The sequence below is a fragment of the Thamnophis sirtalis genome, unplaced genomic scaffold (assembly GCF_051295495.1).
Source record: "Thamnophis sirtalis isolate CommonGarterSnake01/CBP01778 unplaced genomic scaffold, rThaSir2_p1.2 scaffold_2, whole genome shotgun sequence".
NCBI classification, from domain to species: Eukaryota; Metazoa; Chordata; class Lepidosauria; order Squamata; family Natricidae; genus Thamnophis; species Thamnophis sirtalis.
The window spans coordinates 139,536,783-139,563,777 of NW_028261382.1; the positions used below are offsets into that span (position 1 = coordinate 139,536,783).

Sequence of the window (26,995 nt, forward strand, 5' to 3'; positions counted from 1 at the left end):
ATGGAAGTTAGAGTGACTGGTTTATATTTCTTGTAATTTCCTTTTCTTCCTTTTTGAAGATAGGAATAACAGTAGATCTCATCCAGTCATTAGCAGTTCACTGCGATATCTTGCAAAACAGTGGTTCTCCTGGTTAGGATTGGAGGTTAGCAAGCCTGCATTCGAGAGCAAGTATCAAACCTTGGTGGGGATTTGCCATAGCTGGGGGGAAGGGGATTTGTAAAAAGCAGCAATGGCATAACAAATAATGGCAGCAAACAGCAGTGGCAGATCCACCATACCTAATCAGCAGCATGCCAGGAGGCCGAGATCCAGCTGACCAGTGGTGGCTGTAACAGAGTGGCGGCGGCCCACAGAATGGAGCCTTGCCAGTGTTGTAGTGCTGCAGAGTCAGTCAGTGAGGAGGTTGAGGAGGAACATGGACCAGTCCTGAAGTCTGGGCAAGTCTTTAATAAGATGTTGGGTAGCCATTTGTCTGAAACGGTATAGGGTTAGGGTTAGGGTTGGTATATGTTATAGGGTTTCCTGCCTAGACAGGGTGTTGGACTAGAAGACTTCCAAGGTTCCTTCCAACTCTGCTATTGTATTGTATTAATTCATATGGTTGGTTCAATCTCTGAGAAGTCCTATTTGACTCTGTGCTATGTTTGGCCTTGCAAAACTAATTGGCAATTAGGGCTCTGGAAGAGTTTCAAGGGAGATAAATGTGGGTGCTTGTCAATATTACCCTGAAAGACTGTGGCAACCTGAGCAGATATCTGTCGGAGTGTTTGTGAATCATTACAGGCTGTGAATGACCATAATTCACAGCCGTCTAAATAAAAGAGGGATTTGGGGACTAAGATTGTGATTTATGCTGTCTGAGGAAGTCTAGGTCAGAACAGGCAAACTGGTTGCTGAGAAAAGAGAATGGATTCCTGGCAGACTGTTTATTGAAAAGGACTGCTAGCTGAACCAGTCGGCTATCGGATGGTGGTTGAATGGCTAGAAATCTGTCCAGGCGGACAGAGCATGGATCCCACCTACAAAACACGTGGCTTCCAGTGATGACTTTACCATTAACTTTAACAGGCCTCAATTTGTGCCGAGGCCCCAGCCTAAATAAACGTTGAGATTCTGTTTCACAGTTCCAGAGTGAAACTGTTTTGGCTAAGTCTGAACTTTGGACCATTGAGACCAGGAACATGAAGGAACCCCAACTGGGTGTCCTCTGGGCAACAGTGATCTCTTCAACTAATCTTTTCAATCCAGACGCACTTCAGTCCTTCTGACACAAGTGTGATGTCACCAGGATTATTCAAACATAATTCATAAAAGGATGGAATGATAATCATGTAATGCCTTGGTATTTTCAAATGAAATTTATTCTGATGTTGGGGATTTAAACACATTGAAATAAACATATATTCTTCCCCATCTCAATCTTTCATTTTTATTTATTTTAACAAAGGTTCATTGGGGAACCAAAAACTACACATTCATATATGTTATCTAAACACGGACGCACACACGCACACACACACGCACACACACACATATATATATACACATAAACACACAGTACATATGTATGTATGTGTGTGTGTGTATGTGTGTGTATATATATATATATATATACTTAAAGTCACAACCCCTGGTATGCCCAAGTGTGGGAGGAAGGTCACACTTCCACTCTCTGTCATTAGGCTCGTCACAAGAGTCCATCCAGACAGAAACCCAATATTTTTACTGTTGCCTTTGTTATATTTGTGTTATTATTTGTGCTGATAAATAAATAAAGGAAGACTAGTATAGATCTATTTCAAGCTATTTAGCTCTCATCAGCTAGCCATATCCTTACTGGGATTCGAACCTGTGCTCTATTGCCTCCCCAGGCAGGGAGTTAACCATTTGAGCTACAGAGAACGACTCCTTTTATCAGCCAGCCAGGGTGGGAGGTATATACTTAAAGTCACAACCCCTGGTATGCCCAAGTGTGGGAGGAAGGTCACACTTCCACTCTCTGTCATTAGGCTCGTCACAAGAGTCCATCCAGACAGAAACCCAATATTTTTACTGTTGCCTTTGTTATATTTGTGTTATTATTTGTGCTGATAAATAAATAAAGGAAGACTAGTATAGATCTATTTCAAGCTATTTAGCTCTCATCAGCTAGCCATATCCTTACTGGGATTCGAACCTGTGCTCTATTGCCTCCCCAGGCAGGGAGTTAACCATTTGAGCTACAGAGAACGACTCCTTTTATCAGCCAGCCAGGGTGGGAGGTATATACTTAAAGTCACAACCCCTGGTATGCCCAAGTGTGGGAGGAAGGTCACACTTCCACTCTCTGTCATTAGGCTCGTCACAAGAGTCCATCCAGACAGAAACCCAATATTTTTACTGTTGCCTTTGTTATATTTGTGTTATTATTTGTGCTGATAAATAAATAAAGGAAGACTAGTATAGATCTATTTCAAGCTATTTAGCTCTCATCAGCTAGCCATATCCTTACTGGGATTCGAACCTGTGCTCTATTGCCTCCCCAGGCAGGGAGTTAACCATTTGAGCTACAGAGAACGACTCCTTTTATCAGCCAGCCAGGGTGGGAGGTATATACTTAAAGTCACAACCCCTGGTATGCCCAAGTGTGGGAGGAAGGTCACACTTCCACTCTCTGTCATTAGGCTCGTCACAAGAGTCCATCCAGACAGAAACCCAATATTTTTACTGTTGCCTTTGTTATATTTGTGTTATTATTTGTGCTGATAAATAAATAAAGGAAGACTAGTATAGATCTATTTCAAGCTATTTAGCTCTCATCAGCTAGCCATATCCTTACTGGGATTCGAACCTGTGCTCTATTGCCTCCCCAGGCAGGGAGTTAACCATTTGAGCTACAGAGAACGACTCCTTTTATCAGCCAGCCAGGGTGGGAGGTATATACTTAAAGTCACAACCCCTGGTATGCCCAAGTGTGGGAGGAAGGTCACACTTCCACTCTCTGTCATTAGGCTCGTCACAAGAGTCCATCCAGACAGAAACCCAATATTTTTACTGTTGCCTTTGTTATATTTGTGTTATTATTTGTGCTGATAAATAAATAAAGGAAGACTAGTATAGATCTATTTCAAGCTATTTAGCTCTCATCAGCTAGCCATATCCTTACGGGATATGGCTAGCTGATGAGAGCTAAATAGCTTGAAATAGATCTATACTAGTCTTCCTTTATTTATTTATCAGCACAAATAATAACACAAATATAACAAAGGCAACAGTAAAAATATTGGGTTTCTGTCTGGATGGACTCTTGTGACGAGCCTAATGACAGAGAGTGGAAGTGTGACCTTCCTCCCACACTTGGGCATACCAGGGGTTGTGACTTTAAGTATATACCTCCCACCCTGGCTGGCTGATAAAAGGAGTCGTTCTCTGTAGCTCAAATGGTTAACTCCCTGCCTGGGGAGGCAATAGAGCACAGGTTCGAATCCCAGTAAGGATATGGCTAGCTGATGAGAGCTAAATAGCTTGAAATAGATCTATACTAGTCTTCCTTTATTTATTTATCAGCACAAATAATAACACAAATATAACAAAGGCAACAGTAAAAATATTGGGTTTCTGTCTGGATGGACTCTTGTGACGAGCCTAATGACAGAGAGTGGAAGTGTGACCTTCCTCCCACACTTGGGCATACCAGGGGTTGTGACTTTAAGTATATACCTCCCACCCTGGCTGGCTGATAAAAGGAGTCGTTCTCTGTAGCTCAAATGGTTAACTCCCTGCCTGGGGAGGCAATAGAGCACAGGTTCGAATCCCAGTAAGGATATGGCTAGCTGATGAGAGCTAAATAGCTTGAAATAGATCTATACTAGTCTTCCTTTATTTATTTATCAGCACAAATAATAACACACACACATATATATATATATATATATATATATATATATATATATATATATATATATATATATATATATATATATATATATATATATATATATATAATATGATTGTTGTTATATCACTGTTTTTCTTTGTTACGTGTCTCAAAATGTTGCCTTAGAGAATGCAATATGTTTCCTGGGATTTCCTGGTGTTTGTCCCGTAAAGCCTCTATTGCCCTTTGAGTCTGTTGGAGAGATGGAATGGCATGGGTGAGATGCGGAAAAGAAAGAAAAATGGTGACATAATTAGATTTCTGTTTCAGAAATTATAGAGAGAACATTTCAGAACTAAAAGATATAGACTATTCTATAGAACTTATTTAAACATAGTATATATGTAAAATTCCAATTTATGGCAAAGATTTTTTCTTTCTATTTCTACGGATGCCACAATGTACATAATCAGATAAATCACATTTTCCCTTTGGGTTAACTCATATGGTGCTTATACAGCGTAGAATTACTTCTCTGCCTATATTCAGTAGTATAATTAAAACAAAAAACAAAATAGAACCTGGGTGCCTTTCATTTAATTTGCTCCTAACTGTGGCTTGTTGAGTAAACCACAATTATCTGGTTAAAACATTTACTTGAATATGTGAATCTCAGTTTAGATGCCACAATAATTGGTTTTTCAGCCTTTTCTGTTGCAGCTCCGACCCTGTGGAACGACCTCCCCGTTGAGATTCGTACCCTCACCACCATCCAGACCTTCCGCACAGCCCTCAAGACCTGGCTCTCCCAGCAGGCCTGGGGATAGGTTCCAATTTACCCGCCCGAGTGCTGACTGTTGAATGCATGTTGTGGTTTTACTATTTTATTTTTGCTCACTTATTGTTTGTCCCTTGTTGTTGCACACCCTTCCCTTATGATTGTAACCCGCCCTGAGTCCCCTCAGGGAGAAGGGCGGCCTATAAGTCTTAATAAATGAACTAAAAAAATGAACTAAATTTTCAGAACATGCATATCCCAAAGGAAATTGATTATGGCTTTATAGGCTATGTGAATGTTTACATTTTGCAGCTGAGCTTCCCTCTTGCATTCTATGTTGAGCCCATTTTTCCTCTAAGGAAAAGATGCTCCATTCTATTGATCAGAGAAATAAAGAGGCAGGATATAGAAAGGTGCTCTATGGGCTATAAAATGCTATAAATGTGACTGAGTTGAATCACTTTGTCTTCAACAATCTGGAGCCTCATATCATTAATGTGATGATATTTATCAGCATTACAAATTAAACAGGAGATAAATGGCAGTCTTGACTACAGCTTGGATTTGTGAAGGACTTGAAGGAGTTAAGAGTTGAATCCCAGAAAGTCAGATACTTTATTATACTGAAATCATCTAATTAGATGAAAATTCTGCCTACTGATCTCGACATGGTTGCAGTCTTTCCAAAAGAAGTTAGTATGCAATGGGATATTTGTGAACTACAGCATTTGCTCGAACAGGAGATTGAAGCTGTGCCCTAAACAGTCCTCAACAGGTCTGAAAGCTATACCTATTCTTGGACTACGCCTTCAGACACTGACTCCTGCCTTTGTCATTTCTCAAAATGTTTTCATTTATTCTATGTGAAGCTACCATTGAAGACAACTGTAGCTGTTTGCTGCAGTTCTTAGGGCTTTAGTATGATAGCAATTTGATGAATGTTTTCATTTAAGTGTGCAGCTAGCCATGTTGAATAGTTTGAATAAGTGATGTTTAAACAGTGATGGATGGATGAATGGATAAGTCTTACATTGACAGTTAGGTACCAAGCACTGAACTATAATTCTGCATATCTAAGTAGTATATTCTAATAAGTATTATATTCTAATAACTGTTACTATAAAGTTATAATTTCATGAACAAAGTGTAAATTTGAATATATATTTTATTCCCTTATAATACTTACTTTTTCAGCTAATTTTTCAGCAGATATATTTGGATCATATGGAATTGGTTTTCCAATATGGGTTATAAGTTTAACTGGAAACAATCCACATAATGGAAAGGTAAACCATGGAATTCGCTCATATAGCCATCTCATTGGTCCTGGGTACAAGATTTAGAAAATTTTAGAAAGGCATATTAGCAGCAGTCTGCGAGTTATGTATTAGTCTTTCTAAAATCCTATATTTGAATATTAGCAATTTTTAGTAGCAGTATTAGAACTTAGTAAAGTAAAGGTTTTTCAGTTGAAGGGGGGGGAAGTTCCCATGTTTGAGAGCTACAATTTGCAAAGTTCAATTTATATTTTAAAAGGGTGAAAAAATTAGAATTATGAAAAAGATAGATCTCACAAGGCTGATAGAAGGCAAGATGATGGATGGACAGACAGGTAGGCTTCCTGTAATAAGCACCAATGCATTTAAAATATATGGTTAACTTTGCTGAGTTTCCATAATTTCTGGGTCAGCCTTGGGTCCATAAAATCCCATGACATCATGTCACCTTTGGGAAATGTACTGAATCAGATTTTACAGCAAAGGTCTGATGATTGAGCTACAGTATCTTTAAATTAAACATGGTAGGCAAAGATGCGGATGCATACATTTCTAGCCTCAAAAGTAATAATATTCCTGAGAATACATAAAGTTTTACTTACGTATATTTCCATATGATACATATGCTTCTCTAATATTTTGTGTAAACATAGGGACGATTGGCTAGATGAAGGAAAAGAAAGAATAATGAGACTATTTTAGTCCCTGTACATGAAAGAAATAAAATTTATTGTTGGGACATAAACTGGGTATATTAAAAGATCACTTTGAAAAATCAATATTGACAATCTGTCAGCCTCTGCTTTGCTGCTGCTTTGGCTGCCATTGAAACGGGGAGGGGGGCATGGTATTTGGGAGGGGATTTAGTACTTGTGCTGGAGGAAGATTCTGGAGTTCTGCTGCCTGTTTTACTGCGCATGCGGAGGAGGTTTCCCGCCAAGGCCAAAGGCACCGACATTCCATCTTGGTGATGCCTTTCGAAGTTATCTCACACCTGACACTTGGGAGAATTATGACTGGACTATAACTGGGATGCCAAGAGGTGGGGAATGGTTTATTCTATATATCATTCGCTTTTGCGCCTAAATAATCAGTCTTCGCTTTGCTACACTTCTGATCATTTATAATTAGTAAAAGTACACTTGATTTCTGTAAATCGAGTCTCGTGGTTTTCTTTTCTAATTATTCAATGGAGGAGTGCTGACAGTAAGCGAAGACTCACTCACACCCCACCAGGAGTTTTTAACCTACCGTGGGGGGTGTACTCACAAGAAGGAATGGAGAAAATGTCATTGCAAGTGAGCGATGATGAGGAGACTGGAAGAGAAACTGCAGAACCATCTTTACCTGAAAGGCTAGCTGGCCTAAGGGTAGAAGAGCCTGCGGTTCGGCCCCAATGGACTTTGGGAGTGGGGCAAAAAAAGGATATTGAGAATTTGGATGCAGGACCAGAAGGAGACCAAAGAAAAAACCAGCGGACTGGGAAGAAGTTATGACCGAACTGAGGTCCCAAGAGAGATGGAAAGAGAGCAAACGGAAGAATTTGAACAAAGGTACTCCATGCATAAATCTGTCAAAACCGCACTCAACTAAACTGCGCCCGATTAAACCGCCTCGCTGACGTCATCAACAGGGTGACAACAGCCAGCGCGGAGAAAGAAGGGCACTTTAAATAGTGCTTTGAAAGCAAGCTGATTCAATTTAAGGTAAGAGTTAGGGTTAGGTTTAGGTTTAGGTTTAGGGTTAGGTTAAGGGTTAGGGTTAGGTTTAGGGTTAGGTTAAGGGTTAGAATTAGGTTTAGGGTTAGGTTAAGGGTTAAGTTTAGGGTTAGGTTTAGGGTTAGGTTTAGGGTTAGTTTTAGGGTTAGGGTTAGGGTTAGGGTTAGGGTTAGGGTTAGGGTTAGGTTAAGGGTTAGGTTTAGGGTTAGGTTTAGGATTAGGTTTAGGGGGGGTTAGGTTTAGGTTTAGGGGTTAATTTTAGGTTTAGGGTTTACAGCGTGCTTCTGTCTCTGTGCTGTTGTCGCCCTGTTGATAACGTCAGCAACGCGGTTTAGTCAGGCACGGTTTAGTCGAGCGTGGTTTTGTGGTGGAACCCATAAATTTAGGGAGGTTGAAGAGGCCGAGGGGGGATGGGAGCAAACAAACCCAGAAACAGCCTCCCCCCCAGCCAGGGCTGCTGCCAGAGTAGGAGGGCCCCCCAGAAGACGCAGAATGGCAAAAGTCCCTCCTTTACCAGTAAAATATAACGGTAATGCCAGGGACCTGGGTCTGTTTGTTATTCAGATTTGGAATTATATGGAAATTTATGGGCCCAATTTAGAAACAGATGAGATGAAAGTGCGAATGGTTTTACTTTCTTTGGAAGGCCTTCCGCAAAGCCACCAAGTCCTGGCTGCTCCAGCAGGCCGGGGGGGGGGGAGGGGGGGCTGTGAAATATCCAGCTCCATGGAAATTGTGAATGTTGCGCTTTTGTTTTTAAAATGTTGTCTTTGTCTAGTTTCCCCTTTCCCTTGTCTATTGTGAGCCACCCGGAGTCCTTCGGGAGTGGGCGGCATACAAGACAAATAAATAATAATAATAATAATAATAATAATAATAATAATAATAATAATAATAATAACTCCGCTGTTGCCGGTCCCAAGCCCGGATGAGAAAGGAGGAAGGTTGGGAACAGGTTGGCATCTGGTCCCGTAAAAAAACCCCCGCCAACCCATACAATATGGTGAAAAAAACAAATAAGAATGCCATACTGCATCGGTCGTCGCGCGGGTTAACAAGGGCCGCGGCGGATGTTGGGGTCCCTGGACATCCGTCGACAAGTGGGCTACAAGTGGACCAGCCAACAAAACGACAAAAATATAGTGCAGATGAAAACCGTGCCATAATGGCCTGTTACTACAACTCAGAGCCAGAAAAAAGAGGATATTTAAAGCGAATGTATGAATTATGGAAACAACAATATCCAGATTCAAATGTTAGTGAACAACGACTAGCAGATCAAAGGCGATTTATTATACGGAATAAAGTGTTTAGTGAAGTTGAACATGAGGAAATTCAGGCAAATTGCAAAACCCAAAAAACAATATCACAAGCGGAAATAACTGATATTCAAGACACAACTAAAGACACTATAGTAGAACTCCCAGAAGAAGCTCTCAGGGAGGAAATAACATCACCACCACTAGAACCAGTTATCACTGAACCAACTGATGAACTAACTCAAAAACAAAAAGAATTGAAGGATAAGATATGGAGCATTTTCTGCTTAATGAGGAAAGGCAACGTTTACCATCACTAAAAACTGTGCCTAAGAAAATTTTGGCCCCTATCATGAAAATGGTTAATGCAGTGTTTTCAACAATTGAACCGGGATCCATCTTGGAAACAAACCAGTTAATGTACAGTGCAGCTGTAATAGTCACTAATGAACTAGGCATTAAAATTAAAGTACCTAGTCACACAACAGAAAAAGCATCAAAGCCAAAGTGGAAAATCCGTCTAGAACAAAAAATCAAAAAATTAAGGGCAGATGCTAGTAACTTAAAGAACATGCATGAGCAACGGCTTAAAAACAACAAAATCATAGATCGGCTAATCAGAAGATATAGATTGGATACAAGAAACATCAATGAAGCTGTAGAGATTGTAAAACAGCAGATAACAGCAACAGCTAGAAAAATTGAAAGATATGAGGCACGAATCATCCAATATAAACAAAATCAGCCATTTCGATCAGACCAACGGCGTTTTTATCAAAGTCTTAATGTGAATGGTGACACCAAAAGTGAAAAACCAGAAAAGCAGGCCACAGTTGAATTCTGGAAAGAATTGTGGGAAAATGCAAAGGACTACAACAAGGAAGCAAAGTGGATACATGACTTTGAGAAAAGCATTGGCAACAAACAAATGCAAGTATTAGAAATAACAACTGAGATGATCAAAAATCGAGTTAAAAAGGTAAAGAATTGGACATCACCTGGAAAGGACCAATTACATGGTTTCTGGCTCAAATATCTGACCAGTTTACATGCAATATTGGCCAGGCAACTGAATGAAATTTTACAAAAGGGCCAAATTGATGAATGGTTGACAACTGGAAAAACATACTTGATTCAGAAAGATCCAACTAAAGGAACAACACCTGAAAACTACAGACCAATAACATGCTTACCAACAACCTTCAAATTACTCACAGGCATTATTGCAGATAACATGATGGATTATTTGGAAACAAACAACATCTTGCCAGTAGAGCAAAAAGGCAACAAAAGAAGGAGCAGGGGCACAAAAGATCAGCTTCTAATTGATAAAATGATATTAGAAAATTGTAAGAACAGAAAAACGAACTTGAATATGGTCTGGATTGATTACAAAAAGGCATTTGACTCACTGCCACATAGTTGGATCATAAAATGCTTAGAAACAACTGGCATTAGCAAAAATATTACATCCTTTACTGAAAAGGCAATGAAACAATGGAGAACTGAGTTGGCAGTAGGGAATGAGAGCTACGGAATGGTTAATATCAAGCGAGGAACTTTCCAGGGTGATTCACTTTCACCTCTTCTCTTCATCATCGCAATGATCCCACTATCAGTAATCTTAAAAAAAATGAAATTAGGCTACCAAACAGCCAAAAAAGCTGAAAAAATTTCGCATTTACTATATATGGATGATTTGAAACTCTATGGAAAGTCAGAAATAGAAATCCAATCATTGACAAATACAGTCCGAGTATTCAGCACCGATATTTCAATGCAGTTTGGCATGGAAAAATGTGCCACTGTATCCATAAAAAGGGGCAAAATCACTGCATCTGAGGGAATTGAAATGCCCAATGGCCAACTAATTAAATGCAAAGAAAATGAAGCCTACAAATACTTAGGCATTCTGCAGTTGGATAACATCAAGCATGGAGAAGTAAAAAGTATTGTCAGGCGAGAGTACACCAACAGAGTTAGGAAAATTTTGAAATCTAAATTGAATGGTGGAAATACAATCAAGGCCATAAATACCTGGGCAATACCAGTTATAAGATACACAGCTGGCATAGTTAACTGGACACAAGCTGATTTGTACCTTTTGGACCGAAAAACCAGGAAACTAATGACAATGCACTACATTTTACATCCACGTGGTGATACTGATAGACCATATCTGCCCCGAAAATCAGGTGGCAGAGGATTATTACAAGTGAAGCAAACAGTTGAAGAAGAAAAACATGCACTGGCTGATTATTTAAAAGACACTCAAGAACATCTATTAATCGAAGTAAAGAACAAAAATCTACTGAAGGCCCAACAGACAAAACAAGAATACAGAAAAGATGTGATAAAATCAAGAATGGAGAGTTGGCAGAACAAAGCACTGCATGGTCAATTTCTGGAAAAAATAAAAGATAAAGTGGACAGTGAACAAACTTGGTTATGGTTAAAAACAGGTACATTAAAGAAAGAAACAGAGTCACTAATCCTGGCTGCGCAAGAACAAGCTATCCGCACAAATGCCATTAAGGCCAAAATCGAAAAATCCTCTGATGATGCCAAATGCAGACTTTGCAAAGAAGCTGATGAAACTGTTGATCACATACTCAGCTGCTGTAAAAAAATCGCGCAGACTGATTATAAATTGCGGCACAATTCAGTAGCACAAATGATCCATTGGAATTTGTGCAAAAATTATAATATTAAAACAGCAACAAACTGGTGGGAACATCAGCCTGAAAAAGTCACCGAAAATCAGATGGTCAAGATCTTGTGGGATTTCCGTATACAAACCGACAAAATACTGGTGCATAATACACCAGACATCACACTGGTTGAGAAAAATAAGGTCACAATCATAGACATCGCAATACCAGGTGATAGCAGGGTCGCCGAGAAGGAACATGAAAAAATCGCAAGATACCAGGACTTAAAAATCGAAATTCAACGACTATGGCACAAACCAGCAGTGGTAATTCCAGTGGTAATTGGCACACTGGGTGCTATTCCAAAAGCACTGGAATTACATTTAAAACAGTTAAAAATTGACAAAATCACCATCAGTCAAATGCAAAAAGCCGCACTGCTTGGATCTGCACGCATATTACGAAAATACGTTACAACGTCCTAGGCCCCTGGGTGAGGCCTGACTAGTAACCAATGCCAAATCCGGCGAAACAACTGGCCGCTGTGATACAATTGTACAACAACAACAACAACAACAACAACAACAACAACAATAATAATAATAACTCCGCCGTTGCCGGTCCCAAGCCCGGATGAGAAAGGAGGAAGGTTGGGATCAGGTTGGCATCTGGTCCCGTAAAGAAACCCCCGCCAACCCATACAATATGGTGAAAAAAACGAATAAGAATTCCATACCGCATCGGTCATCGTGCGGGTTAACAAGGACCGCGGTGGATGTTGGGGTCCCTGGACATCCGTCGACAAGTGGGCTACAAGTGGACCAGCCAACAAAACGACAAAAATATAGTGCAGATGAAAACCGTGCCATAATGGCCTGTTACTACAACTCAGAGCCAGAAAAAAGAGGATATTTAAAGCGAATGTATGAATTATGGAAACAACAATATCCAGATTCAAATGTTAGTGAACAACGACTAGCAGATCAAAGGCGATTTATTATACAGAATAAAGTGTTTAGTGAAGTTGAACATGAGGAAATTCAGGCAAATTGCAAAACCCAAAAAACAATATCACAAGCGGAAATAACTGATATTCAAGACACAACTAAAGACATTATAGTAGAACTCCCAGAAGAAGCTCTCAGGGAGGAAATAACATCACCACCACTAGAACCAGTTATCACTGAACCAACTGATGAACTAACTCAAAAACAAAAAGAATTGAAGGATAAGATCATGGAGCATTTTCTGCTTAATGAGGAAAGGCAACGTTTACCATCACTAAAAACTGTGCCTAAGAAAATTTTGGCCCCTATCATGAAAATGGTTAATGCAGTGTTTTCAACAATTGAACCGGGATCCATCTTGGAAACAAACCAGTTAATGTACAGTGCAGCTGTAATAGTCACTAATGAACTAGGCATTAAAATTAAAGTACCTAGTCACACAACAGAAAAAGCATCAAAGCCAAAGTGGAAAATCCGTCTAGAACAAAAAATCAAAAAATTAAGGGCAGATGCTAGTAACTTAAAGAACATGCATGAGCAACGGCTTAAAAACAACAAAATCATAGATCGGCTAATCAGAAGATATAGATTGGATACAAGAAACATCAATGAAGCTGTAGAGATTGTAAAACAGCAGATAACAGCAACAGCTAGAAAAATTGAAAGATATGAGGCACGAATCATCCAATATAAACAAAATCAGCCATTTCGATCAGACCAACGGCGTTTTTATCAAAGTCTTAATGTGAATGGTGACACCAAAAGTGAAAAACCAGAAAAGCAGGCCACAGTTGAATTCTGGAAAGAATTGTGGGAAAATGCAAAGGACTACAACAAGGAAGCAAAGTGGATACATGACTTTGAGAAAAGCATTGGCAACAAACAAATGCAAGTATTAGAAATAACAACTGAGATGATCAAAAATCGAGTTAAAAAGGTAAAGAATTGGACATCACCTGGAAAGGACCAATTACATGGTTTCTGGCTCAAATATCTGACCAGTTTACATGCAATATTGGCCAGGCAACTGAATGAAATTTTACAAAAGGGCCAAATTGATGAATGGTTGACAACTGGAAAAACATACTTGATTCAGAAAGATCCAACTAAAGGAACAACACCTGAAAACTACAGACCAATAACATGCTTACCAACAACCTTCAAATTACTCACAGGCATTATTGCAGATAACATGATGGATTATTTGGAAACAAACAACATCTTGCCAGTAGAGCAAAAAGGCAACAAAAGAAGGAGCAGGGGCACAAAAGATCAGCTTCTAATTGATAAAATGATATTAGAAAATTGTAAGAACAGAAAAACGAACTTGAATATGGTCTGGATTGATTACAAAAAGACATTTGACTCACTGCCACATAGTTGGATCATAAAATGCTTAGAAACAACTGGCATTAGCAAAAATATTACATCCTTTACTGAAAAGGCAATGAAACAATGGAGAACTGAGTTGGCAGTAGGGAATGAGAGCTACGGAATGGTTAATATCAAGCGAGGAATTTTCCAGGGTGATTCACTTTCACCTCTTCTCTTCATCATCGCAATGATCCCACTATCAGTAATCTTAAAAAAAATGAAATTAGGCTACCAAACAGCCAAAAAAGCTGAAAAAATTTCGCATTTACTATATATGGATGATTTGAAACTCTATGGAAAGTCAGAAATAGAAATCCAATCATTGACAAATACAGTCCGAGTATTCAGCACCGATATTTCAATGCAGTTTGGCATGGAAAAATGTGCCACTGTATCCATAAAAAGGGGCAAAATCACTGCATCTGAGGGAATTGAAATGCCCAATGGCCAACTAATTAAATGCAAAGAAAATGAAGCCTACAAATACTTAGGCATTCTGCAGTTGGATAACATCAAGCATGGAGAAGTAAAAAGTATTGTCAGGCGAGAGTACACCAACAGAGTTAGGAAAATTTTGAAATCTAAATTGAATGGTGGAAATACAATCAAGGCCATAAATACCTGGGCAATACCAGTTATAAGATACACAGCTGGCATAGTTAACTGGACACAAGCTGATTTGTACCTTTTGGACCGAAAAACCAGGAAACTAATGACAATGCACTACATTTTACATCCACGTGGTGATACTGATAGACCATATCTGCCCCGAAAATCAGGTGGCAGAGGATTATTACAAGTGAAGCAAACAGTTGAAGAAGAAAAACATGCACTGGCTGATTATTTAAAAGACACTCAAGAACATCTATTAATCGAAGTAAAGAACAAAAATCTACTGAAGGCCCAACAGACAAAACAAGAATACAGAAAAGATGTGATAAAATCAAGAATGGAGAGTTGGCAGAACAAAGCACTGCATGGTCAATTTCTGGAAAAAATAAAAGATAAAGTGGACAGTGAACAAACTTGGTTATGGTTAAAAACAGGTACATTAAAGAAAGAAACAGAGTCACTAATCCTGGCTGCGCAAGAACAAGCTATCCGCACAAATGCCATTAAGGCCAAAATCGAAAAATCCTCTGATGATGCCAAATGCAGACTTTGCAAAGAAGCTGATGAAACTGTTGATCACATACTCAGCTGCTGTAAAAAAATCGCGCAGACTGATTATAAATTGCGGCACAATTCAGTAGCACAAATGATCCATTGGAATTTGTGCAAAAATTATAATATTAAAACAGCAACAAACTGGTGGGAACATCAGCCTGAAAAAGTCACCGAAAATCAGATGGTCAAGATCTTGTGGGATTTCCGTATACAAACCGACAAAATACTGGTGCATAATACACCAGACATCACACTGGTTGAGAAAAATAAGGTCACAATCATAGACATCGCAATACCAGGTGATAGCAGGGTCGCCGAGAAGGAACATGAAAAAATCGCAAGATACCAGGATACCAGAATCGAAATTCAACGACTATGGCACAAACCAGCAGTGGTAATTCCAGTGGTAATTGGCACACTGGGTGCTATTCCAAAAGCACTGGAATTACATTTAAAACAGTTAAAAATTGACAAAATCACCATCAGTCAAATGCAAAAAGCCGCACTGCTTGGATCTGCACGCATATTACGAAAATACGTTACAACGTCCTAGGCCCCTGGGTGGGGCCCGACTAGTAACCAATGCCAAATCCGGCGAAACAACTGGCCGCTGTGATACAATTGTACAACAACAATAATAATAATAATAATAATAATAAAGCAGCCGATTGGATGGTCAGCTTACACCAATGTAACTCCCCCCTCCTGAGGAATTTTGATGTCTTTATGACTGCACTAAAGAGGAGATTTGATGATCCGCTGATTGAGAAATGAGGGAAGGTGAAATTTATGGCTCTAAAGCAGGGAGATAGACCAGTGGCTGAATATGTTCAGGAGTTTCAACAGCTTTCATCATATATGAGGGGTTGGTCTAAAGAGGCACTCCTGGATCAGTTTGCATTGGGATTAAATGAGGACATTTACCAACAATGCGTTAACAGACACCTTCCCAAGTTGCGGCTTGGTATGAAAATGCAGCAGACGTTGAGCTAGACTTGATTAGACTTCAATGTGTGAAAGAGGAAAAAGCAGAGAGATCACCACCCTCCAGCTCAAAGGGCCCCATTCCGCATCAGGGGTGAAGGGAAGGGAAGCTCCGCCAGCAAGGCCAAGCCTTTCACATGCTTCCGATGTGGGAAAGAAGGCCATCGAGTCATGGAATGCCGCGTTAAACTTCCTCCAACTGCCCCACCCCCTACCAAGAGGGAAGGGAAGACTAGCAAGGCCCCAGGGGAGGAAGAAGGAGGCTGCCTTCGCTGCTGAAAATACCCCCCAGTGTTTCCGGCAGGAGGCGGAGGAGGAAGCGGATGTGACCACCAGCTCCTCTGATGACTCCGATGACGACGCCTCGCCATGTTGGGTGAGCTCAAATAAAGGCCCCCTGTTGATCCCAATTGAGTTAAGGGTGCCACCTGCTGGGGAGACAGAACGGCTTTCCACCCTCCTCGATTCGGGCTGTTCTAGATGTATGATTAATCCTGCAATGGTTGAGAAACTGGGCTTGAAATTGAGGACTTTGAAAACCCCTATTGTTTTTTGCCAAATTGATGGATCCATTGCAGGGGGGGGCAGCCCATTTCTACACTGAACCTCTAGAGATGAAAATGGGCACCCATGTAGAATTGATCTCTTTTATTGTGGCACCTGGGATGGACAGACCCCTTATTTTGGGACTCCCCTGGCTTCGTAAATGGAACCCTCGCATTAACTGGAGGGAGGCTCGGTGGCTGCGTATTCGGACCAGCACAGCCCCAGATGGGGATGTCAATGCCCCTGAGCCTGCAGGCTCCAGCCCCGCATTGGCCGCCAGGGGCAGGAGAAAATTGAGGGGGAAGAAAAGATTCCGAAAGAGTATTGGGACCTAAAGGGTTTTTTTAGTGAAAAATCTTCAGATAAACTTCCACCCCACAGACCCACTGATTGCTCCATTGAAATTTTGCCTGGAGTGCCGCTTCCAAAACCCCAAATATATTCTATGTCGCCCAGAGAAATGGAGGAAATGAAGAAGTTTATTGACAAGAACTTGCAAAGGGGTTTCATTGAACCAGCCAGGCCCAAGGTAGCAGCCCCTGTACTATTCAGGGAGAAAAAAGATGGCTCTCTTTGTTTGTGTGTTAATTTTAAGAACCTTAATTCAATCTCTTCTCATAATCTCTACCGTTTGCCTCTGATGAAGCACATGCTGGCCCAACTGGGAAAAGGCCGCATTTTTACTAAACTGGACTTAAGGGAGGCATACTATAGGGTCCACATAAAGGAGGGGAATGAGTGGAAGACTGCTTTCAACTGCCCCCTGGGTTGCTTCCAGTTCCATGTAATGCCCTTTAACCTGCAGGGGACGCCTGCAGTTTTCATGCAATTGATTAATGACATTTTGCATGACCACCTTTACAAAGGTGTTATCGTATATTTAGATGATATCCTTATTTACACACAAACATATGATGAACACGTCAAGTTGGTCCGTACTGTCCTGAAGAAACTCCGAGCTGCGGAACTTTATGCCAAGTTATCCAAATGTGAATTTCACCAGGAGAAGATAGACTACCTTGGGTATCGTATCTCCCCCGCTGGTGTTGAGATGGACCCCACTAAGGTCAAGGCGGTCACTGAGTGGGAGGGGCCCCGTACACGTAGACAATTACAGAAATTTTTGGGTTTTGCCAATTTCTATCATCAGTTCATCCCTTCTTTTGCCAAAATTGCACTTCCCATCACTAATTTGTTGAAGTCCAAAGGTGGGCCTAAACCTAAACCTAGCAAGCCGTTGAATTGGACCATGGAGTGTCAAGCTGCTTTTGAAAAGTTGAAATGACTTTTTGCCGAGGAGCCAGTTCTGAAGCATCCAGAGATGGACAAGCCCTTTGTCGTTCAAGCTGATGCCAGTGACGTGGCGGTGGGGGCCGTCTTGCTTCAGACCAAGGTAATTTACAACCTTGTGCCTACACCTCCTGTAAACTCACAGACATGGAGAGACGTTGGGTGATCTGAGAGAAAGAAGCATTTGCTGTACGCTGGGCTATGGCCACATGGCGCCACTTCCTGGAGGGCGCTAAGCACCCATTTGAGGTGTGGACTGATTATAAGAACTTGGAGGCTTTGAGGACTCCCATGTGGCTCTCCCCTAAGCAGATGCGCTGGGCTCAGCATTTCAATCGTTTTAATTTCACACTTAAGTACATCCCGGGAGGGAAGAACTTCATAGCTGATGCTTTGTCTAGACTACCTCAATACAACTGCTCTAAGCTCAGCATCGTCCAGCCCGTAGTTCCCACGTCCAGCCTTGACTTCCGGTGATGTCATTGGCTATGGCGGCAGGCTTGGAGATAGCTCTGAAGCCTAGCTGACAACCAGGGGTCTGGCAGCATAAAGAGTAGTCGTTCGCTGGTCTTGGAGGGACTCAGCGAAGAACAGAGGTGCTTCTCTGCAGGCGGGGGGAAGTGCAATCTCCTCGGCAAGACAGAGGCTCAGCCCCGATCCCAGACGTCTGGAGAGGGATGCATGGCTGTCCCAGCCATGACACAGCACTTTTGTTTGGCGTAGGATTTTTGGTGTGAATCTGGACGCCCTAAATTTTTTTGAAGAGTAAGTTGGATTTACTATTTGGTTACTGCATCTCTGGCAACCTTTTTTCCCCTCTTTGATGGGACTTTTAGCAGCAATTAACACAAACAGGAGCAAATGAACTAACAATTGAAGATCGATTTACATCATAAAGAGTCGTCGAAGGCGGCCTAGGTGGTGGAAACAGAGAAGAGGGAAGTTTTTTACCCTGAGGCATAGCTGATAGTAATCAGCGGACTTGCTCTGCCTGCTCCCAAGATTTTTGGAAAACTTTTGTGCTGTTATAGGAGGAGGTTTAAGGTTCCACTTGAGACAGTCAATATTATATCCACTGTTTTCTCTTTTTTCCTTTTGGAGCTGGAGTTGGACACTTGAAAGGGGAATACTTCGAGCTGAACCTTTCTTCTTTTTTATTCTCTTCTCTTTGAGGTTTGATTTTTTTTGTGTTGATGTATTTGCCCCCCCTTCTTTCCTTTCTTCCTGATATGCGCCCCCTCCTGTACCTTTTTTTAGCTCTCTCTATGGGACTATATTTATATATATATTTCCGTATAGATAGCAGCAAAGTAAGTTGGAACATTGCTTAAACTGGTAGCAGATAGCTTATGAAACAGTGGGATATTCTTAACTTAATTGATATGAGCTGGGCAAAGGGGGGGGGGAAACCTCGGCATTACCTACTCAGCCGTCCCCATCTACAACCCGTCCAATAACACACAGAACTTTAGACAATATGACTGGGGTAGAGAAGGCCCCCACATTGCAAAATATACAGACAACTTTGCTATCGATACAAAATAATATGGCTAGGAATCAAGAGATCACCGAAAAATCCCTGGCCGACATTAAAAATGAAATGGGAGACATGAGGGGTGAAATGAAACAGCTGTATTCACAGCAAAAGGAGATCTGGGCAAAAATGGAGAAACAGGAGGGTCAAATTCAAGAGTTAGGAGTAAAAATGAAGGAAAGTGAAGAGAATATGGCAAGGTGGGAGATGAGGCAGCTACATATTAATAGAAGGTTGGAAGATGAGATTGCTATGTTGGAATTAGAAAAGTCAGCCTTCTTTCTCAGATTTCAAAATATTCCAGAGGAAAGAGGGGAGAAACTGAAGGAAATTATGGTGGAGATGATAGCAGGGATCGCCCAGAAAGATAAGTTGTTGATATAGAGTGACATCGATGACGTATATAGAGTCTATACTTCCTATACTAGGAGACAGAAACTGCCACGTGAAGTGCACGTGAGGTTTACTAAACGATCCCTGAGAGAAGAAATTTACCAGAAGGCACGTGACCAGAATACCATGTATGCGGGGGAAATGGTCATAGTACTAAAACAGATACCAAGAAGAGTGAGGGAAAGGAGGCAGAAATATCAGGACCTAACAACACAATTGAGGAAACTTCAGGTGATGTATAGGTGGCTTTTCCCAGAAGGGATATCTTTTCTCTGGCAAGGCCAGAGGTTTCGGATTGAATCATTGCAAGATGCACAAGACTTTATGGAAAGCCAGTTGAAGAGGGGAACTCAGAATAATGATGGAGAATTGGACAACAAGAGCTGAGGAGAGGAGCGAAAGAATAGTGTCCCGGGAGATGAGAAAGGGGGAAATGAGAAACAAAGCAGAGATGAGAGACCACAAACGAGGCAGACAACAAAAGCTAAAGCCTTAAACAAATAAACATGGCGGATGAACTCCGCTTAATTTCCTTAAATATAAATGGTTTGAATTCACTAAGAAAGAGAAATAAAATACTGAATGCTCTACGGAAAAAGAATTGTGATTTGACATGCTTGCAAGAAGTACATATAATGAACCACCAGCAAAATGTGTTGTATTACCCCCGGCTGGGTATAATGTATACAAGTTTAGCAGATGAAAAGAAAAGGGGCATTGTGTTGTATGTTAAAGACCATATCGATTCTAAATTGGTGTATACGGATGGGGAGGGTAGAATTTTAATGGTCGAGTTGAAATTTGGTCGATATAAAATTTGCTGGTGGCCATATACGCACCGAATGACAGCCAAAGTACTTTCTTTAGAAAGTTGCATTTAAAAATTGCAGAGTTAGGCTATGACCATATATGTGTGGTGGGTGATTATAACGCGGTGGCAGATAGGACAATGGATTATAACCCAGGAAACATCCAAAAGGGGGGGAAATTAAGAGAAAGGAGGAGAGTTCTCCCCAAAACCTTTGAAGACATGAGGGAGGAATATGAATTAAAGGATGTATGGCGTGAACTCCACCCACAGAAACAACAATTTACTTTCTTTTCACATAGACATCAATCCTGTTCTAGGATCGACATGGGCTGGTTGACACCAGAAATTGGGGACTTGATTAAGGAAGCAGCAATTGAGGTTAATACCTGGGCCAATCATAATCCACTCTTATTGGTGTGGAAAGGAGTAAGGCAGGGGAGGAAGAGAAGGTGGATGATAAATACAGAGATAGTGAAAGAACAAGAATTTCAGCAAATGTTTAAAAGGGAAATGAGTTTTTTTTTTTTGAAGAAAATAGGAAAGGAGTAACCCCACAAATACTTTGGGATACAGCCAAGGCTTATATGAGAGGCCTAGCTATTAAACATACAACAGGCACACACAGGAAAAAATTAGAAGAGAGGGCAAAATGGGTAGCTAAACTGGAGGTGGTAGAAAAAGCCATGCAACAGAACCCACTAGATAATAGGAAAAAAGAAGAAATGGCTAGAATTAAGCACGGGATCTCTCTTCTAGACCAGGAGGATGTCGCTCGGAAACTTAGGGGGATTAAGCAAAACTTTTTTGAGCATGCTAACAAACCGGGTCGCATGCTAACAAACCGGTTATAGACTTCGAAAAGAAAGAGAGAGCAGACGTATAGCTCAACTGCAGAATAGTAAAGGGGAATTAGTAGAAACCAAGGGGGAGAAACAGGAAATTATCCAAGGTTTTTTTCAGCAACTATATAGTAGGGAAGAAGTTTCTGAAGACCAAATTAAGGAATTTTTAGACAATGCAAATCTACCCAAGATCTCAAATGAAGCAAAAGGGGTACTGAACCAAAAGATAACAATAGATGAATTAGAAAAGGCAGTCAAAAAAAATGGAAAACAACAAAACTCCTGGCATGGATGGTTTGCCAGTTGAAATCTATAAATCTTTTTTGGAAATTTTAGGACAAGAGATGATAGTAATATTTAATGCTGTCTTGATGGATTCTATCGCACCGAAATCATGGGCTGAGGCTTATATAACCCTTTTGCCTAAAGCTGGAGCTGACCGCACCCAAATTAAAAACTATAGGCCCATTTCACTTTTGAATGTGGATTATAAAATCTTTGCAGCTATACTGGCAGATAGACTTAAATTCTTCCTTAATAAATTTATACACCCTGATCAGAACGGCTTCCTGCCGTCAAGGCATTTGAAAGATAATGTTAGAATTATTTTGGATGCCTTAGAATATTATGAAGCTCGGCCAGATAAACAAGTGGCCTTTATGTTTCTTGATGCACAAAAGGCTTTTGATCGGGTAAATTGGAACTTTATGTTGTCACAACTAGAAAATATGAAGTTTGGAGAAAACTTCTTAAATGCAATTCGGGCAATTTATGTACGACAAACCGCAACATTATTGGTAAACGGAGAAGAGGCGGGTGATATTGAGCTTGGTAAAGGCACAAGACAAGGATGCCCGTTATCCCCCCTACTGTTTATCCTCACATTAGAACCCCTTCTTAGAATAGTGAGAAGTGACACACAAATTAAAGGGTTACGAGCTAAAGCTCAGGAATTTAAGGTCCAGGCTTTCGCCGATGACCTTGTTTTTATCCTGGAGGATCCTATGGCTTCTGGGAGACAACTTTTACGTAAAATAGAGGAGTACGGTAGGATAGCGGGGCTACATATAAACAAAGAGAAGACAAAACTGTTAATTAAGAATATGACTCTGAACCAGAAAAGGGAAGTACAAAGCCTGTTAGGGATTAACATGGCCCATAAAGTACAATACTTGGGAATTTGGCTCACGGAGAGATGTTCCTCTATCAAGGTAGATAACTATATGAAATTGCTACAGCAGGTATCTAAAGATATGACTAATTGGAGTGGCAAACAACTGTCTCTGATGGGCAGGATTGTGACAGTCAAGACATATGTATTACCAAAATTTTTGTTTCGGTTCAAACGGCACCAACTAAATTGGACAAATTTTTTAAAAAATCTTTGGAGACAATAGTGACTCAATTTATATGGCAAGGCAAGAAAGCACGAATTAAAGCCCAAATATTGCAAAAATGTAGAGAACTGGGAGGCTTCGGAGTACCCAACTGGGAAGCATACTATAATGCAGCAATTATGACATGGGTGAAAGATTGGGTGATGTTGAGTAGAAGGCGCCTATTGGCTATAGAGGGACATGACGTCCCTCAGGGATGGCACACCTCCCTCTGGCAAGAAAGAGACACCTCCCATAGGTATTTCATGGGACATTATATTCGGAAGATTTTGATGGGGGTCTGGGAAAAGATGAGGAAAAAATACTATCTTAGGGTTCCGTGCTGGTTGGCACCATTAGAGGCCTTAACGCATCCCAGTGTATTTAATTGGACAAGAAACATAACATATAAAGACATCATGACAGAAGATGGCAACATGAAAACAAAGATGGAATTAGAGCAGCAGGGCAGGAATTTGGAATGGTGGGAATATTTACAGGTTAGAAACAGGTTTAAAAGTGATAAGGTACGTTTTGGGATCTACCCAAACCCCCAGGGGCTAGATAAGATTTTGTTTGGTGAAGACAAGAAAATGTTATCGAAGATTTACCAATTTTTGACCTGCCAAGATGCTAATGAAGAGATGGACAAAAGCCTTCTAATAGCATGGGAGAGAAACCTTGGCTATGAAATTGAAATGGGCAAATGGTGGGATCTATGGAGTAAGACCATTAAACTTACAATATCTACAGCATTCAAAGAAAACATATACAAGATGGTTTATAGGTGGCACTTCCCCCCAATGAGGTTAGCCAAGATGTTCCCTGGGTTATCTCCATTGTGTTGGAAATGTGGAAGAAAGGATGGCACATTCTACCATATTTGGTGGTCCTGTACTGAGGCCACGAAATATTGGAAAAGGATTAAAAAATGGCTAAAAGAGGTTACCGGGGCAAACATGGAATGGAGAACCAAGAACCTTCTACTAAGCATTAAACCAGAAAACATAAGCAGTTCAATATGGCATTTGAGCCTACATATAATTGTGGCCGCAAGAATAACTTATGCACAATTTTGGAAATCCACTATCATACCGTCGGAAGATGCTATAATTGAAAAGATCTATGAATGTGCAGAAATGGATAGAATGACGGGTTGGCTGAGGGACAAAGGAGAAACGGAACATTGTCTTAGCTGGAACTTATGGTATATGTGGGCGACAAGGAGAACAGCAGGGACTTAAAATGGGGAAAGTTAAAAGTGAACATGGGTATTGTAATAGATCCCTGAACTTTGTAATGAGAAGATGTGGCTTAGAGACCTAACAATGAGGAAGGAAAGAAAAAAGTTGGGCTGTGAATGACTGTCACTGCGGGGGGGAGGGGAGGGGGGTTGTATGTTTAAAATTGTATTTGTATCTGTATGTTTTACGCTTAAAAAATGTATAACTAATGAATGCCAATACAAAAGGCTGTATATTTACTTTATATTGTTATGTATGTTTTGTCTTTTCTTATGTTGTTATATTTTTCTTTCTGTTTTTAAAGGTAATAATGTTTAATAAAAACTATTTAAAAAAAAAAAAGTACATCCCGGGAGGGAAGAATTTCATGGCTGATGCTTTGTCCAGACTCCCTCAATACAACTGCTCTAAGCTCAGCGTTATCCAGCCTGTGGTTCCCACGTCCAGTCTTGCTGCTCCTGTTGTTACTAGGCAACAGGCATGCTCAAAGGTGTCTCAAGATTTTCTTTCCGATCTCAACGCGCTCATGATTCCAAGTTGGCGGGGCACTTTGGATTTGTGAAGATGCTGCATCTGGTGAAACGGCAGTTTGGTGGCCCTCTTTAAAGAAAGACATTGAACATTACGTCGCCAGCTGTCCTGTTTGTGCGGCCACTAAATGCCCGCCGGGGAAACCGAAGGGTTTGCTCCAGACTGTAGCTCGCCTTGTCGCCCCCTGGAAGGAGATTTCTATGGACTTCATTGTCGAACTTCCTGAGAGCCAGGGGCACACTGTCATATGGGTGGTTACTGACTTTTTTTCCAAGCAAGTTCATTTTATTCCTTGCCCTAAGATTCCTTCTGCAAAGGCACTCGCTAAACTTTTCATTTCTCATGTTTACCGTTTGCATGGTGTGCCTGATCGCATCATTTTTGATAGAGGCGTGCAATTCACTTCCGTCTTCTGGAAAGAATTTCTTAAGCGCATTGGCTCCGCCCAGGGTCTAAGCTCCGCCCACCACCCTCAGACTAATGGGGCTTGCGAGAGGACTAATTCTGTTCTAGAACAATATTTACGTTGTTTCATTAATTACCAGCAAGATGATTGGGTGGACGTGTTGCCGCATGCAGAAGTGGCTTATAATAATTCTGTACATAGCAACCTTTTTGAGTTGTATTTGGCCAGGACTTTGTTCCTATTCTAGAAGTTCCTCTTGAGCAGCCACAGGTTTCATCCATCTCTGAGTGGAGTGAGTGGTTGCGGCATATTTGGCCTTTGGCACTTTGTACTTTGGATGCTGCGCATCGCGCGCATAAGAAGCTGGCTGATACAAAGTTCCTTCAAACTACGCAGAAATCAAAGAAGTTGGGGCCAACATATGTGGGCCCGTTTCCCATAATCAAGGTCATCAATCCTGTTTCGGTTCGCTTACAGTTACCCAAGCACCTCAACCGTGTATATCCTGTTTTCCACATTAATCTCATTAAACCTGTTCGTTTTTCATCTTTACATCCGCCAGTGGATCTGCCACCTGCCCCCCTATTGATTGATGGTGAACAGCATTTTGAGGTCCGGGAAATATTGGACTCTCGGCGAAGGTGAAATCGGCTTCGGTACCTTGTGGCTTGGAAGCATTTTCCTCCGTCTCATGCCGAGTGGGTGGACAAGTCCCATCTCCAGGCTCCCCAGCTGCTCTGCCAGTTCTATTCTGCTTATCCTGACAAACCCTAGTTGACTCTCCTTCCTGACTTTCTCTCCCCCCCATTTTTTTCTTTTCCTGTTTTTTGTTGTTCGTCTGTTTGTTTGTGTTTTGTCGTTTTCCAGGCCTAACCGCCTTTTTCCGGAGGAGGGCCAGATGTCAGCCTCTGCTTTGCTGCTGCTTCGGCTGCCATTGAAACGGGGAGGGGGGCATGGTATTTGGGAGGGATTTACTACTTGTGCTGGAGGAAGATTCTGGAGTTCTGCTGCCTGTCTTACTGCGCATGCGGAGGAGGTTTCCCGCCAAGGCCAACGGCACCGACATTCCATCTTGGTGATGCCTTTCGAAGTTATCTCACACCTGACACTTGGGAGAATTATGACTGGACTATAACTGGGATGCCAAGAGGTGGGGAATGGGTTATTCTATATATCATTCGCTTTTGCGCCTAAATAATCAGTCTTTGCTTTGCTACGCTTCTGATCATTTATAATTAGTAAAAGTACACTTGATTTCTATCAATGGAGTCTCGTGGTTTTCTTTCCTAATTATTCAATGGAGGAGTGCTGACACAATCTAAGGACATTGCATCTTTTGACTTCCTTTCAGATATTTTCTTCTGAGATTTTAAAACACTGCAACCATTGCTCTATCTTACTAAATGTAGTTTGAACTCATCTTCTGGAATGCTTGACTGTCCTTCAATTTTTCTTCAATCCTGAATTCTCATGCATCTAATTGGACTCAGCATCTTTTGGCAAATGCTGGGTTTCACTGTCTCTTATAGGACAGGGATTATCATGGATCAAATTTCCAACTGGCACTTTCTCTTTCCCATTTAATTCTAGGAATGTAACATAGAGAAAATCTTATTCTTTTGATGGGAATTAAATGAAAGGTTGATACATAAAAAGAATAATTTAGGACTGCAAGAAGAAATTAATATTTTTTTAAAAAATATTATTAAATATTTGATATTCCCATAAAGCCTGCATGAAATATTATTTCATACAACATGATATAAACTTAAAAAGGAATATCAGCAGAGAACACAACCTATTTTTGAAAAACGAAACAGAAAAGAAAGAAAATCCCAGAGAAGATAAGTATTCCTCAACAAATTAGGCCCTTACAGTGACAATTATCAATAGTATCAGTGAAAATTGAGCGTGTAGATGAACTAGGGATGTAGCTAGCATGTGAATA

At 40.8% G+C, this 26,995-nt stretch overlaps 1 protein-coding gene across 1 annotated transcript in view; it reads right to left on the reverse strand.

The window, feature by feature from the left end:
• Positions 1–4,003: 4,003 nt before the first annotated feature.
• Positions 4,004–26,995, reverse strand: part of LOC148049206 (DGAT1/2-independent enzyme synthesizing storage lipids-like) — a 29,826-nt gene continuing 6,834 nt past the window's right edge. The window contains exons 5-7 of the mRNA XM_087707053.1: positions 6,517–6,577; positions 5,824–5,963; positions 4,004–4,111 (exon numbers count right to left, since the gene is read on the reverse strand). Coding sequence (XP_087563179.1) covers positions 4,004–4,111; positions 5,824–5,963; positions 6,517–6,577 — 309 coding nt within the window. The remainder of the gene's footprint in view (positions 4,112–5,823; positions 5,964–6,516; positions 6,578–26,995) is intronic.